Source organism: Paramisgurnus dabryanus, chromosome 21 (assembly GCF_030506205.2).
Source record: "Paramisgurnus dabryanus chromosome 21, PD_genome_1.1, whole genome shotgun sequence".
Taxonomy (NCBI): Eukaryota; Metazoa; Chordata; class Actinopteri; order Cypriniformes; family Cobitidae; genus Paramisgurnus; species Paramisgurnus dabryanus.
Genome location: NC_133357.1, coordinates 24,232,727 through 24,249,007, shown reverse-complemented (window position 1 = coordinate 24,249,007; position 16,281 = coordinate 24,232,727). Strand labels below are relative to the sequence as shown.

The 16,281-nt window shown below is 38.4% G+C and overlaps 1 protein-coding gene across 2 annotated transcripts in view; it reads left to right on the top strand.

Annotated features, from left to right (window-relative positions):
• The window catches only part of adcy6a (adenylate cyclase 6a), a 64,981-nt gene that overhangs the window by 26,370 nt on the left and 22,330 nt on the right, over positions 1-16,281 (top strand). For both annotated transcript variants that reach the window (XM_065286350.2, XM_065286351.2), the window contains exons 4-5: positions 14,854-15,003; positions 15,223-15,344. In XM_065286350.2, the coding sequence (XP_065142422.1) occupies positions 14,854-15,003; positions 15,223-15,344 (272 nt within the window). The remainder of the gene's footprint in view (positions 1-14,853; positions 15,004-15,222; positions 15,345-16,281) is intronic.

Here is a 16,281-nt window from a genome sequence, read left to right as displayed (position 1 = left end):
TGATAATAAAGAATACTTTAAATGATTTTGTTTAACAAGTGTTGCTTTTTTAAATGCACGTTATAAACAACGCTGACTCGTTATGATTTTAGATTGATAAGGACTTCCTACTGACCAAGTGCCATAGTATACGCACAAGCTGTGCGTGAAACAAACAATCGCAGCCTTGCGATTCAGAATCGATTTCAGACAGGCATTTTTAATGGGACACACGGTTGAATCGTTACATCCCTAGTTTTGACTGCTATGAGGTGATGGACAGAGGGAATATTTGATATAAGGGTGTGATATAATTGTTAAATTAATTATAATTAAATAAATTAAACTATAATTATTTTAATATACTCTTTTAATTTTAATAATCAATAAGTGACAGATGATGTTGTTTATGATCAAGTTCATCACCTAAAACATAAGAATGCTGCAAAAGATCATATTGAACTGTAAATTAAAAGCTAAAGTTTATTTGATTTAAAAAAAACTTTGCTGTTTGTCAACTGCAAATTAAAACCTTAGCTGCTATTTAATCAATTTTATGTTTTTTTTTTTTTAAAAATTAATAATTGTCATTTTCTTTAATTGTTTATTAAAACACTAAAAATCTGTCACTTGTTAAGCCACATGCACGTGTGCATCTGGATAGCACCACCTCCAACTCATTTTCAGCCAGGAAAAACCCTGCGTTGCTATTGTGATCACAGTGTAAACCATTGCAAAAACCTGAATGACTTTCCTGCTGGAAAATCCAGCCTAACCTGGTAGCTGTGTTTATTTAAATCCTGTAATTTTTCTTCAACCACTATATGATCGCGACCCCAGTGACTCCTACAAGATCGCTACCTATGTTATTTTGGACAATAGGATCCACCAAACAAAAACAACCTAAATTTAGGAACCGTGAAAGATGACTCATCATCCTATATTACTTTCTTCCCTCGCTCAAGTGTCAAGTATCCCTTGCACCAGGTTGCTCATCATTCCGTGTTGTCCTTGGATACATGCTCTTTCTAAATAAGAGCCATACATTCCAGTTTTGTGAAGCTAATGATATTACATTCAACAACCCGTTGAAAGTCGGTCAGTCTCTGTCGGTGAGGTTGCGACCACCTTTAGTGTTTGGTTGACATAGTTTGTCAGTATTTGTGTTAGGCCACATTTCGTAAATGATGATCATGCAGCTATTACGGCTCTTGGGAAATTTGTTGCTTCATTTTGGAAATTCAGTGCTTATGTCAGACCTGTTTTATAGATGAGACATACTGCTAATTATAGGACTTACCTTTGTTTGCAGTTTAATTCATAATTGGCATTTAATTGGTCTCAATCTCCACACCTATGAACTGCCCAAAGTCTGTTCTTGAAGTGTCTGATACATATTACACATAAACTGGGAAGACTCTCTTAAAGCGGTCTTTATTTTTGAATGGTTTGTATTTTATAGACAATTACAAAGTGAAAACATACTGCTATGAAACAACCTCTTAAGTAGTTCTGGGTGATCTGGTTGTTTTTCTACACTTTTTTTTTCTTTTTGAAGCAAATTTATCAGACAAAACAGCATTGTTACTGTTTACATATGATAAGCTCAAGTTCTCGATTATGTTTAGGGATGTGATGTAAAAAACACATTTTAAGTGGGTATATATTCAATATGCTGTACACTGTTTGCTGTTGTTGTACATGTGAACCTCAATCACAATGCAGGCTGGATGAATGTTAGCCAGTGTGGGCCTGACTTGGACATCTTTGACGGTTATTTCCTTTAATCTGACTGAACCTTCGATGATAAGAGCCTGGCTGTGGTGGAGTCTCATTGCTCTGTATGACTCTGGAAGATAAGATAAACTTGTTTAAAAAACTAAATATAGGCAAATGACTTGCTCTTCTTCTGCAGCTCTGTTCTGGTGTAAATAAGGAGAAAAGTTTGTATTTATAATGGACACGCAGATGTTCTCAAACTTCCAGATGTTTCGTACAGAGTCTTTGCACCGGCAGGATGCCGCTCCGACCCGTTTCAGCAGCAATGTCCCATCATTCAATGCCCTTTGAGGACATGCCATGGAATTTAAAAGCAGTGACCCGTTGCCAAATTTCTTTCCATTCAGTGCTTGTGACATTCATAACATAATAAATGTAATTGATCCACATGTGTTGTATAAAGATCGTTTCGAACACTGGTAAACTTGTGACAACTGTCCAGCTGTCATGTAACCAAACTTTTGACTCTAACCATAAAGTCTGGTCCACTGTACCTTTGTCTGGGCCAAGAACCACCCACTTAGACATAAAGAGACTGTCTTAGTTGCCAGCCAATCAGATTGGAGCTTGACGTTTTGACAAATGCTTGCCATGTTTGTGTTCCTTATGAATCAGATGGTCAGCGAATGGAGTGTGGGCAGGCTAATTCATATCCAACTGGATGAAGGGATCTCAGAGTAATTTATGTGAGACTTTGGAAAGACGTTGTGGAATTTGGGCTTGAGTTGCCGAGAGCGATCCCAGAGTCATGACAGCTTGCAAAGGACCACACATCCACACACCCCCTAATGGGTGTGGTTTAACCATTTTTGGTTTAACCAACATTTAGGTACATGTTGATTTATTCAACTTTGAAGTTTGATTGGATTTAGTAAAAAGTTTCCTTTTGGCCATACATAAAGGTTGAATATCTACGGCAGGTCTCAGGGGCATTAGCTCAGTGTTAAATATTAATATTTCTCATCTGTTATGCCACAGATGTAGCACATAGTTATTAACATTTCACATGTGTATAGGATCACAGCTCAGCTAGATAGAAACAATAAGGTTGTTTACACTTGGCATTAACATGCGTTTTCGTCGATCGGATCGCAAGTGGACGACTTTAATGCCAGGTGTAAACGGTGTTCAAAACGTTTTGAGCTCGTCCACTTTCGACCACTTTCAACCACATTCAGAGGTAGTCGAAACCACTTTCGATCGGATCGCTTTGGAGTTGCGGAACGCAAATGTGGTTGAATGTGTTCGAACAGCCACACGCGACCGCCTTCTCTCCGCCCATTTATCTAACCTGAGGTATTAAACACAAGTTTTACGTCTTTTTTGACTTCTGGCGTGAACATACGGTGAACAGCGTTATTTTTAGCCTTTCATTGATAAAACTACTGCGGGTGTTCTCCGTAGTTTCTTTTTGAAAGCGTGTGAAAGTTGCGCGATCCTATTTCATCAATTGCGCTGAAAGAGAAAGCTCTAACATATACACGTAAAAACACTGTGCAGCATGTTTACTTGCTAAACAAGCAGTGGACTCCGACATAATATAAGTTTGCGTCCATATAAACTCATAATTACTCCCGCTCGCGTTTGAATGACAGCAGAGAGACTCACCCACCGTCTCACGGACCGTCCCCTCACAGTATTCAGGACAGAAGTGGTCAAAAGTGGACAAAAGAGACAGATTTAAATACCAGGTGTAAACGTAATGTGTCTCTCTCGTCCACTTGTGATCTGATCGATGAAAACACATCTTAATACCAAGTGAAATCTCTCTTCAAGTATTTGCATACATGTAAACATTGATTTTTTTTTAAAGCATTGTCGTGTCTATGGGAGATTTTACAGTTTTTCTACTACAACGCTGTCATGTAAATGTATTCTCATATGGTCCACACAGATACTAGGCTGTAGTTTACTGCACACCCATGGGAACATGCGCTTTGTCACAGTCCAACAGTTTCATGTTACCAAAGGTTTCTTTCTAGAAGCAAGTCAGTTCCCCCACCCCTTTAGTGACATCACAGAGGATGCAAAAGCCAGACATAATCTTCAATGATCATAATGACTTTATATAATATCTAGAGCAGGCACAGGTAGATAAACAAAAACCAGTGCAGAGAAAGGCATAGTGGCCTATACAAATGATACAACAAATCACAGTTACTAGGAAGTAATGAATGAATATGTAAAGACTGTGAGCAGGCATTTAACTGTTAAAAATAATACTGTGCTTTTATTAAAACGAAAATTGAACTACGAAGAACAAAAAATGACAAGAAAAAGAGAGCATGACAGCTACGAAGCCAACACACAAAAAAATACTGAATGGGCATTAAAACTTTTCAAAGACTGGCTAAAAGAGAAAAAATTTAGACAGACAAGTATGAAGCAGAGGATCTTAATAAGGTATTACAATAATTTTATGCATCTAGCAAAGTTTCGCGGAAGGATAAAAATTATAATTTAAATCAAATATGCCAATAAAACGTTTCAAATTCATATGCACGTTTCCTTATGTGGCAAGTAGCCGTGTAATAAGCGGGATAATGTAGAGGCAGCCTGTAGTTATCGTGAAATAAGCCCCTTCAGTGTGATACTGGTCACACTGTCGGGGCTTATTTCGCGATAACTACCGGCTGCCTATACATTATCCCTTACTTAATTGAATAAAAGGGCAGCATCGGTATTAACAGATACTCAAGGTTGTGGTATCGACATCGGTATCAGACATGAAAAAGTGTTATTGGCCCAGCCCTAGTAACAACTTGTTTTGTGCACACCAAAGCTTTTGCACCCGCGGCCGGCGCATGTTTTCAATTGTTTTCAATGAAAGCTCAGGGTTTTTCAAATAAGCCAGCAGTTAGCGGTTTTCTTCCGCACTGAAAACCAGCGCTCAACGGTTTTTCAGCGCTGAGCGCCGAGAGTTGAAAAATATTCAACTTTGGGTGAAAAGCTCCGCTCGTCAATGTCAGCTCTCACATGGCTGTCCATTCACAGTGGAGGAGGGGCGGGACATTACCACAGCAACTAGGTCTGCACGATGTGAGGAAAAGTTGCGATGTGCGATGACATTGTTTAATGTTGCGATGACGACGTGAGTTGCGATAAATATTTTATATTTTTTCATGTTTTAGGGGCCATTCACATGTCGCGCCTAAAAAAACCCCGCTAGACACGTAGGTTATTGTCACATGATCTGCACGCTGCGCTTGTGTCTTTCTGAAAAGTTAAAATGTTTTTGAAATACCTGGAAATAACGAGCGCGTTGCACCACGTGCGAGTCGCGACCACGGCACTTCCAGAGCGCACATACATTTGAAATAATGAACTTGAGCGCGCAATAGACGCAATATGTGAATCACCGCTTTCACAGTACCTGTGTTTGCGGCGTCATCTCTCCTAAATCCAAAATAATTCCATGATATAGCTGAAGTGCTGTTCCTTTTTACCACAATGTCTTCGTCTGACAACACATTTTCCTCACTCTTCTCTCCTTCCTCTCCATCGTTTTTGCTAACAGGAACAGCGTCGCAACTGACACCTCACAAATCACTCTGAGCGTAGCTGACTTGGGGGTTCCCCTGATTGGCCTAATAGCATGAACGCGCAAACCATCCGTGCGTCCCAAACTGCCTACTTCCATACTATATAGTATGCAAAGAGTACGAGAAGTAGTGCTTTTCGCCTACTATATAGTATGGAAGTATGCGGTTTGGGACGCAGGGCATGTCTTCAGGACTAAACATGATAGGTCAAACGTTTATTACATGCACTTACCGTTTTCCCTTCATTCATCGCGTCAAGGCTGTCTGTTGCGATGTGTTCATTGCGTGAATTCATATGGCGATGACGATGAAAATTCGATGTATCGTTCAGCCCTAACAGCAACCAACCAGCTCACAGCTGAAGTATCGCAGCTACCAAAGCGCTCAGCTGAAAAACAGCTGGCAATCGGTGTCCTCCAGGCGTTGATCAGCCCTGTTTAAAAGTTTTGGTGTGCACAACCCCTAATTATTTTATGGGCAATTTCAGTGCTTGTGAAGCTTTCAGTAGAACCTACCATTATGGAAACGGTGGATATAGTTTGCTTATCTGGGGTAGAAGCGAAGTTGTGCGTGTGTTTGTTTAATGCCGGATTTTGTGGAAATAGGACAGTCCCAACTGGGTCAGTAGTCGCAAGCGGTAAGTAAAACTGCATCAAGTGTCTGTGTTTTGTTGGCAGTCGGCTCATAAGTGCATAAAATGTAAATGACACGGACATGTAGGAAATCATGAGTTATCCAGATATAGTGGGATCATGTTTTGTGTGTGTTGCTTGCTTGTATGTGTTGCTCCACCCGCGGTACGCGTTGTTGGGTTTATTCGTAAAGAATCGGTACTAGGGATGCACGATATATCGGCCGACATATCGTTATCGGCCGATAACTGCTTATTTTTAATATTATCGGTCATCGGTTTGATAGCAAAATTAGGCCGATAAATGAAAGCCGATAAATGATGGATTATTTCGGTTTGTTGAACCACTTCACTTGCTTATTACTGGCCATGTGGAGTTTTGATTTGTGCTTTCTGTGACATAGCACGAAGATGACACGTGTTGCGGGCTCAAGAAGAGTATGCTAGTCTAGCCTTAATTTTTCAAATGATCAATAGATTTATATGCTGTTAATTCAGACACAAAACTCGCGTGCACAAAAACCACGCGCGAGCGACAGATACGAGCGCAGAACACTATTCATGTTTGGAAAAGCATCTTAGCGAGCGCGCAGAACACTATTCGCGCACGGGAAAGCATTCTCGCGTGTTCACAGAAAACTATTCGCGCGCAGAAAAACGTCCTCCCGAGAGTGCACCTCAAAGTGCACAAATGCAGTCACGCGAGCAAAGTAAAAAGTTAAGTTAAAAGGCTGGGATGAGCGCTCGTTCGACTCTCTCTTGCAGCTGCACAACACGCACTTGCTCAATCAAGTTGACTTTGGGACTGTGGGGGCGGGACAATGACGGGTGTCCTCGCACCTGTGATCGGTTGTTTGATTTAATCAGTGACACACACAATCTTCTGTTCCACAATCCGTCTCTAGTAAATCTAGGTAGAGAAGACACGTTTTATTATGATCAGTATGTCGGAGAAGGTCATTTATATGTTAAACAATAGTCTTGTGTGATCCATGCAATAATAAGCTGCAAACAATAACGCAAATTTGAAAGCTATTATATATTTTGTTTACTGTTTAATTAGATAATATCACCTTGCAATATATACTATAGGCTACATATTTACATTGTCACACTAAGTTAGCATACGAAAACTTTAGTATGATCCTGTATAAAGATTAACAGAACTATATCTATATATGAGCTTGTGTCCAGTTTTTTGTTTGGTGCAGTGAACAGATCTCTTGTCTTTTTATGGTCAAAATAGCATAACATTTTAATTTGTTGTTGTGTTTGAGGGGTTTTTGTTTCATTTGCCATAATATGGTTAATTTTGTTTGTCAGTTTTGTTCTGGTTCAGAGCATTACTGATGAGTGGTATTAGATGTTGTTATTATCTTAACTATATTTAACAGCAAAAAATGTATACCTTAAAATTGGTGTTATTGTTTGGTTTGCAGCTTATTTCATGGATCAAACAAGGCTATTGTTTTAACATAAATTACCTTCTCCGACATAATGGTCATATTAAAACGTGGCGGGCTGCACAAGATAAAGAGGAGGGCCACATGTGGCCCTTGGCCCTCCAGTTGCCCATCCCTGATTTAGGGATTTTCAAATTTACAATAAATATACATTTAAATCTATTAAATCTATTTGATTGTTGGTTTTGATTGTTGGGTAAAGATAAGGGTTAGGCCGTTTGACTCAGCCTTTCAGAGGCATGTTGTCATGAATGTTCAAACACTTGTAAATAGTAATTATTTGAGGTATATTATGTTATTTAAAATGATTTATTCTACCCGAATGGGTTCGATGTAGGTATTAAATTTCATTTGAAGTGGTGTTAAAAAGGTCTTAAAAAGCCTTGAATTTAGGTTTGACAATCCTGGGGGTACCCTGAATAATGAAACTGGTTATAGCACAGAAATGACTTAAAAAGAAAAAGTTATAAAACTTTAAACCCTAAAGCTGAATGGAAAAAAATCATTGTCTTTTTTAGGAGAAATTAATTAAACATCAGTGATTTTAGTAATAAAAAATCTGTTTATATGCTCGTCCCAAAGATACTCCAATGTGGAATGTATTTGTTTTTATAAAACTTTAATAAAACCCAAAATGATTGTACATGCATGCCACATACATTCCATCGACAGAGCTTAAGCCACATTTAACTCAGATAGTTCCTTAAAAGGTCCCTGTCCCAACCTTCAAAGCAATACATGGCCTGCAGCCGACACTTCATAATATCTGATTTTTAAATGATCCTTCATGCGCTCATTGACTTTTACAGAAAAAATCTGGCAGGCACAAAACGGGATCTGTAAACATTGTCTTTTAAGGAAAGAGATGTTCTCGGTGTCTGTGAAAATGTCACTTTAAAGCGAGTGTGTTAGAGGACGCCGCAGAGAGAGCGAGGAAAATACATTTATTTGATGATTTTTGAGTGAAAACCAAAGACAAAGATGACGAGAAGACTGACAGAGAGAAATGAGGGTGAATAGAGTCTGTATGCATCCCAACGCTGGTGATGGTTATTGCTAATAAATCTTTTGCAGGAGAGAGGTGTCAGATTGCGCAAACACAATGGACGAGTATGTGTGTGTGTGTGTGTGTGTTTGTGTGTTAGTGTGTTTAAACCCACTGAACTCATTCTCTGAAGAAGAGTAAGCAATTAGGACCTGACTGTGATCACACACACAGCTGATAACACAGATTACAGCAATGTCATGAATGCTTGCAAAAAGTCATGTTTATGGGAAACGTATGTAGAAAATGGAGATGCACGTCGTGACCGACTAAAAGGGAACTGGTATTCTTCATACAGTATAATGCCTTAGGGCCACAAGATATAGATTAATTAGGGTTGCACCAATACAAATGTTCTGTGACGATACTGGTATTACTTAGAATGACATCTACCGACACTAATAAAGACGGTTTTGCTTTTTACTCCTTGTTTCAAATTATGTCATGAAATCGTAGAAAGTGCAGAGCGTAAAAGCTGCAGTTCTATTGTCATTGTCACTCAATCAAAATAATCATGATTTAAATCAGCTGTACTAAAACCCCACAGCACTTTGCTCCCAGAAAATATCTGAAAATATCAGAAAGGCTTCTGTGTGAACACAAACACATCCTTTGTCTGTTATTATAAAGTTGATCTATATCAGTGTTTCTCAAACTTTTTCAGCCCAAGGACCACTTTATCTTCCAATTTGTTTCTGAGGACCACCTAACAGAATCCCACTCTAACACGCTCCCCAAAAAACCAAATATGAAGGATAAGATAAATTTAAGTTTAATATGCAACTGTTTCAAGTCCAAAACTAATTTTTTAAACACAAATGCAATGCTATGTTCAGATATTATTATACAGTATGAATTTTATTTCATTAGAAAAAGTAAATGTAAAATGAGTTGCAGCTTAATATGAACAACAAACTGCACATACTGAAAAACTGAAATTAAACAGACTATAACAGCCTAGGTCCCACTTAATGTCATTCCAAAGAGCCATTGGTTTAAAACTGAGGTGGTGGGTATATGAAGTTTATGGTTGTAACTATGGTAACAATAAAAGGCTGAAAAAATTTTTCAAAATCACTGAAATTACAGGGATTTTTCACATGAAACAAAAACTAGTACATTACAAATCTAATAGATCTGTGGATTTTAGCTGCTTTCAGTTGACGCTTGATCTTTTCTTTGACTCCATTTTTACGTTATTAAAAAATCTACTTAAATAAGTGACTTTTGTATAAACACTTGCCTAGTTCAGGTCATCTTTTGGCGGACCACTGGGGGGGTTTGGTAGGACCACTAGTGGTCCGCGGACCACACTTTGAGAATTACTGATCTATATAATAAAGGCTGCAAGATATTGAAGAGAAAGGCAATAAATAATGTGATTCTATGTCATGGCATATGCTCCACACTCCAGTCCAGTAGGTGGCAAAAATGCCCCTTTAAGTGGGGTTTCCAACCGCTGTTAAAAATGAAAAGAAGAAGATTGCACATGCGCAGAGCGTCCCAGTTTCAGTTACTGATCAAGTGTTTACATGTACTTTTGAGTGGATTACAAAAGGTATAAACCACCCATCTCAAACCCATTCGATTTTTTATCAGTTTGGCTCTTTTTATTCCGATTGAGGTGTTAACATGGAGCATTTTTATTTAGATTGAACATTTAAACTGAGTATCGTCTATTGACAATCGTCAGACATATCGCCAACAGCGGGCTTTCATGACGATAGTTGGTGACGGTTATTATTATTATCATCATCGTTTCACATTAGCCTGATAAGGATCACTGTGCCGTACACAGCTCACCCCCTCCCTTGCACGTGAAGCTACATAAACATCATTGTAACTTTGAAGCATTAAATCTTTAAAATATACAGTCATGCGGCACATTGTTTGAAAGCTTAGACTCTCAGGATTCCATTAAGCGCACGCACAAAGCATAATAAGATTTATAGCAGACATAAAACAGTAATCTAGTTGTTAGTTACCTGAACTGGGCAGCGCCGATTTAGGATATTTACCTTGAAAATCTTCCCTTTATCCGCGTCGGTGAAATTTTCCAAAACAAATTTTTCATAAATTCCCAAAAGTCCAAGGAAATGGTATTTCCTAGCCTTTTAATCCAAAACTATTTGTTTGCCTCACAATCTTGACGTTTCTGACCTAATATAAATACTGTAAACAATTAGTTCACTGCTTGACATTCGTTCGACTCTCACTTTTCATTCACGATTTATAATGATATATTCGGGTGTCACATTTATTGTGCAATGTCTGAGGAACAAATACGCCCCCTGTTGTTTTACAAGAGGATACCATGCGCATTGCGTGTTTTTTGTCGCATGACAGGGTTTGTTGGCTTGACTTTGTGTAAGAGAGCTTGTAATGCGCGCGGATTCCTTCTCGGAAGCACTTGGACTTAATGCGCGCATGGACTCCTTTCAGCACCCAAACTTGTAATGCGCATGATTCAGACTATTCCTCGCACACGAGCTTGTAATACGTGCGGCTCTGACATTTCCTTGCACTAGAGAGATTGTTAGTGCGCAGAGGGTTAAAACCAGCGAGTGTGTTCCCGCTCCCTGACACGCAGGCATTTAATGACGCGCTCGGAATAATGGCATCAGTTTTTAGAAGGTTGCGGTCATGACAGTGTTGCTCTTGCTTCTTTTTCGTCCAACAATCACGTGACTAGTCATTAATAAGGAAAAATTGAACAAATTCATAAATGAGTAAACTAATTTGCCCCTGTTTGACCCATCATTGGGTTGAAAATAACTCAGCATTTTTGTTTAAGTGTAGGTGTGATTTTAAATGTTAATTATTGAAATATTTTTTCAGGTCAGTTGTATTTCAATAGCGCTTTTCATTATTTTAAACAGGAACATTTTTAGAATATATATTATTTTATAAATATTACAGAATACATGATATTATTGCAATTTTTTCAAAGAGAAACATTAGCGCAACAACATAAACAAATAGTTTTGTGGCCCAAACTTAACGTCCGGTAGACTTCCGCAAAGAAACAATAACAAGTCTTTTTAAAGTAGATTATTTCTGAATAACAAGCAAAATAAATAACAAGATAATTACCTTACCTGTATCAACTACTACACTGAGCTAGCATTACTGTGTAAAATTTATGTAAACAATGTTTACATTACAGATCCTTGATCTCTTGCCTGGCCGCCTTCATGAAGTGATCCATGCTCACCATGTCCCCTCATCCTTAGAAAACCAAATTATTTTTTTTCGACAATGTATTTGTTTCATAGACTAGTTTAGCCAGACCGATAAACATACGCATTCGGAAGTTAACTTCAGATCAACAGCGTAACCACATAATTGCAGTAACAGTAACTGTAAAAAAAGTGTATTATAATTATAATAATACTCATAATACATAAGATACATACTACTATTATTTTATTCATACATAATTAATAATAAAGAATTGACATCTCCCAACTTCGATACCACCACTGCAGATGTTTGTTGTCTAAGAAAATAAAAAGCACCCATTTGCACGTGCACGTTGACTCATATATTATGTGCACACACGCACACAAACCAGGCTTGAACAGAAACTCTAATGTAAACAGAGCTCACAGCCATCTGCCTTATGTCAGTGTGGCCAACAGGATCTGGTTTACACGCACACACACACCCTGCTCTTCAATATTATTGCCTTTCACTTTGGTTTTTCATTTCTTATGATGAAACACAGAATCTAATGGCCAGCGTGTTGTCTCTGCTTGCATACAGCCCTGTACAGTAAAACATTTTCTTTAGATTTGTTATTATTGAAGCTTGCTTCAGCTGTTTGTTTTATGCTATCATTTCAGATAAATCCTCAATAGTTTGGACAGCAGCATAAATGTAAACTTTAAGAGCGGATCAATTAATATTGCTGATAATAAACTAACGTGTTTGACATAGTGAAGTGGTTTTACAGGTTTATAGCTTTGATATGAGATGGTCATGTTACGTTTGATCTGTGTGTTGAGAGTGAATCAAAATGTATTTACAGATTACGTTATTGCAGCCTATAGGAGTGAATTACAGTAATTATTACTGGGCAATATATTGAATAGTTAGTGAAGGGGTTAGGTTTTTTCCAACCCGCGGGTCTTACTTTTATGAAATTATTTGGCCCGCCCCTGCACCACTGCATCTATTTTGGCAACCCTGCCCGCCCCGTGACCATTAAATAGAATATAAAAAATATGCCTGTTTATTGTTTTTAATGTAACCTTCACAAATAACTACTAGCCTAACTCATATAAATGTAAAATATTGTCAAAGACAAGTAGGCTTAATGGTCGGTAATAAAAAAATCTAATTATGAGCAAATAAATACAATTGAACAAACATACAAATGAATTAAACCGTGCTTTTCAGGTTTTTCATGTTGGTCTGTAGTTTTCTGAATAAAGTAGTCAGATAAAACTGCATAGTCTGTATTTTTTATTAATTCTTATTAAAGTTACAAAAGTTATTCAGTCAAGACAAGGAAATTTGGATTTTCTTTGTCTGTGTTTTGATCAACATTAAAAACAGCATCAGGTTTATACACTAAGGGGTGGTTTCCCGGACAGGGATTAGCTTAAACCAGGACTAGGCCTTAGTTTAATTAGAAAATATAACTAGTTTTAACAAACATGCCTTACTAAAAACATTACTTGTGTGCATTTTGAGGCAAAACAAAGGGCACTGATGTATTTTAAGATATGTCAGTACAAGTTGTTTTCAGTTTGGACATCTCTTACATTTATTTTAGTCTAGGACTAGTCTAATCCCTGTCCGGGAAACACAAGCCCTGAAAAGTGAAGCCAAAACGTCTCGATCGCCCCTCAGTGACTGGTCCCAGTATAGGTCATAAACCCCGCCTCCCCATGTTATTCAATGGGACTTGAGACCAACTAAGCAATTTAATTACACTTCAATTATCTTTTTTCCGAAGCTGGTTTCTGTCATTTACTGTAGTTTTTATCACGCTGATGTAAATTCAAATGTTTGTTTTTAAAATAAGTTTGTTTTTAGTTAGTTATTCATTTATATAAAAACAGTGGTGTCTCGACATGATTGACAGCTGTGATATCGTGTAATATGCCATTCTACGAGAGCGAGGGCGGGGTTTTGACTTCGCGGCTTCCCTTCCTGCTCACTACTGCGCAGGACTGGTCCCAAAACCGCTACTGCGAAGACTCAAGACCCAAGATGTCAGCGCCGTATCGGGACACTGGCGGCTTCACTTTTCACCAATGGAAGAGAACGAACAGGCGTCGTCCATCTTATTTTACAGTCTATGCCGGGAAACCACCCCTCAATGTTGGGCTGTTTTAAATCCATGTTTGATGTTTGGATCAGTATTGGACAGAACACTCAGTTAGGTAACAACAACCCAGCATTTTTTTGAGTGTACTGTCACTTTAAATACGCAGATCCAATATACTGTTACACATGCATTTTATTTCTCAACTGCTTACATTTATTTAAGGTGTAAAAGACTGTTTACTACTATAATCATGTCATTTTGGCATAATTTTGTGTTAAATGTCAGCTCAAGTGCAAGAAAACAAACTCGAACTTGGCATTTTCGCCAAAACTATTTGCTTGTATTTGCGTGCTGTTTGAAGTCTTCAGATGCACAAACAAGATTTGCCAAACAACGCATGGGTTAAGTATTGAGACCTGTTTCGCGTCTTTTTGTGCTTAAATATTTCAATTGGCCAATTGAAACACCACTTACAGGATGGCTCCTGCCATTTGTTCTTACAGGGTGCATTCCGAAACTGATCCTGGCAATGTTACAAGGTCCCAATCCCGGGATCGATTCCGGGACATGTTTGCATTCACAAAGAAGGCACTCTAGCAATTCTATGGCAGTTTTTCTACTACCAATGCTCTGCTACCAAAGGGGCTTTTGTGACTCGTGCCACATTTGGCCTCTGCCCCACTGTACAGACCTCATAATGTGTCCTCTGGGTTGAGTTGTAAGTATAGTGTTTATTTAAATATTTAGGGGTTTGAGGAAAATAGACCAACAAGTGGTTCGTAGCAGCTCTGCAGTGCTTTTGGCAGTGGTGTGGTGGTGTGAACCGTATGACCTCCGGTAACCCTCATCATCATTCTCCCATTATCCTCTCGTTTCATTGACCTACAGGAAGTTACAGTCCTGGCACTGTTTCAGGCTCCATTTTTAGCTCAGTTCTGGCTCCCCAACGTAACCTCTCTAGAGGAAGTAGCGTCTCCAGGTCAGAGGTCGGTCTTTTTTCCCACAGCAGTTGAGTAAGCCTCCGAGTACGACAGATGTCCCAGAATTCCAGAGCAGTGAGCTAAAGCCATTTTAGCTGTGAATATTTAGCGTAACACAGGATACAGATTTAATGAATGTTTTTTTTCTCCCCACAGCTAAGTGCCAACGTGCTGATCTTCCTGTGCACCAACATCATCGGGATCTGCACCCACTACCCAGCAGAGGTCTCGCAGAGACAGGCCTTTCAAGAGACACGAGGCTACATCCAAGCTCGACTGCACCTGCAAAGAGAAAACCAGCAGCAGGTCGGTCGTCCCAAAGTCTTAGTGACCAACAGAAACACACCTGATCAGGGTCATGTGAACCTGAAACCAGCCTAATGACTATACTATATAAGTTTCATGAGCGACAGTATATACATTAGGCTGTTGGTTATTGACACATAAAGATAAAGAATTCGCAATAAAGTAAGAATGTTTGATGTATAGTAATATAATCTATCTCATCCTCCCTACAATTTTCAGGAACGCCTGTTGCTTTCGGTTCTGCCAAGGCACGTTGCTATGGAAATGAAGGCTGACATCAATGCTAAGAAAGAAGACATGATGTTTCACAAAATTTACATCCAAAAACACGACAATGTCAGGTCAGCATAACCGTCATGCCACTCTACATATGTATCTTGATTTTACTGGTTAAAGCTTTTAGTGTTCAATTTTAAATACGTAGCATAATATACAATTAATTTTAAAAGATTTACAAATGATGAGTTTTTAATCATGTTTAGGTTCAGTAATTTCACTTTAATGGCAATGGAAATGTTATTAGTCAGTAGCTTAAATGCCTTATTTTCACAAATGTCACTTTAGTGAATTCATTGGTATTTAAAAAATTTGATTGTCTTTCGCTGCAAAACCCTCTAAGTGCGTGTAAGTGTAAGTACTGGTATCAGGTATCGGCCTCGATACCACATTTTCTAAAGTACTTGTACTCGTTAAAAGTCCCCCGATACCAGGGATCAATACCACGGTCTGAGAAATGTCTATGTTTGAGCGGCATGTAAGGGGTTAATGCCTCTTGTGTTGTCCAAAGAGGCAGAGTTTACAACAAAATGGAAAACTAGTCCCTTGTTTTTTTGTTAAATTATATGACTAAAGCTGTTACCTGTAAATTTAAATCATGTTTTTTATCAAGTACTCTGTATCGGTATCGGCAAGTACTGAAATGCAAGTACTCGTACTCGTATTCCAAAAAAGTGGTATCGGTGCATCCCTAACTTCTTTGGACAAGACATAGTACAGAGTTATAAAATCACTTAAAGTACAACTAGAAACATTACAAATAGGGATCGACCGATATGGATTTTTCAGTGCCGATACCAATACCGATTTTTGTTTCATCAGCTTTAGCCGATGACCGATACAGGCTACCGATTTTCTTGAGCCGATATTTGGAGCCAATACTGCTTTGCTCATTCAATTTACATCATAAAAATGACACGATGATGCCAAATGTTACAAGTCTCAATTTTAAAAAAGTAATGTATAGAACTTTAAAAAACTATATTTAACAAATAGTAAAAA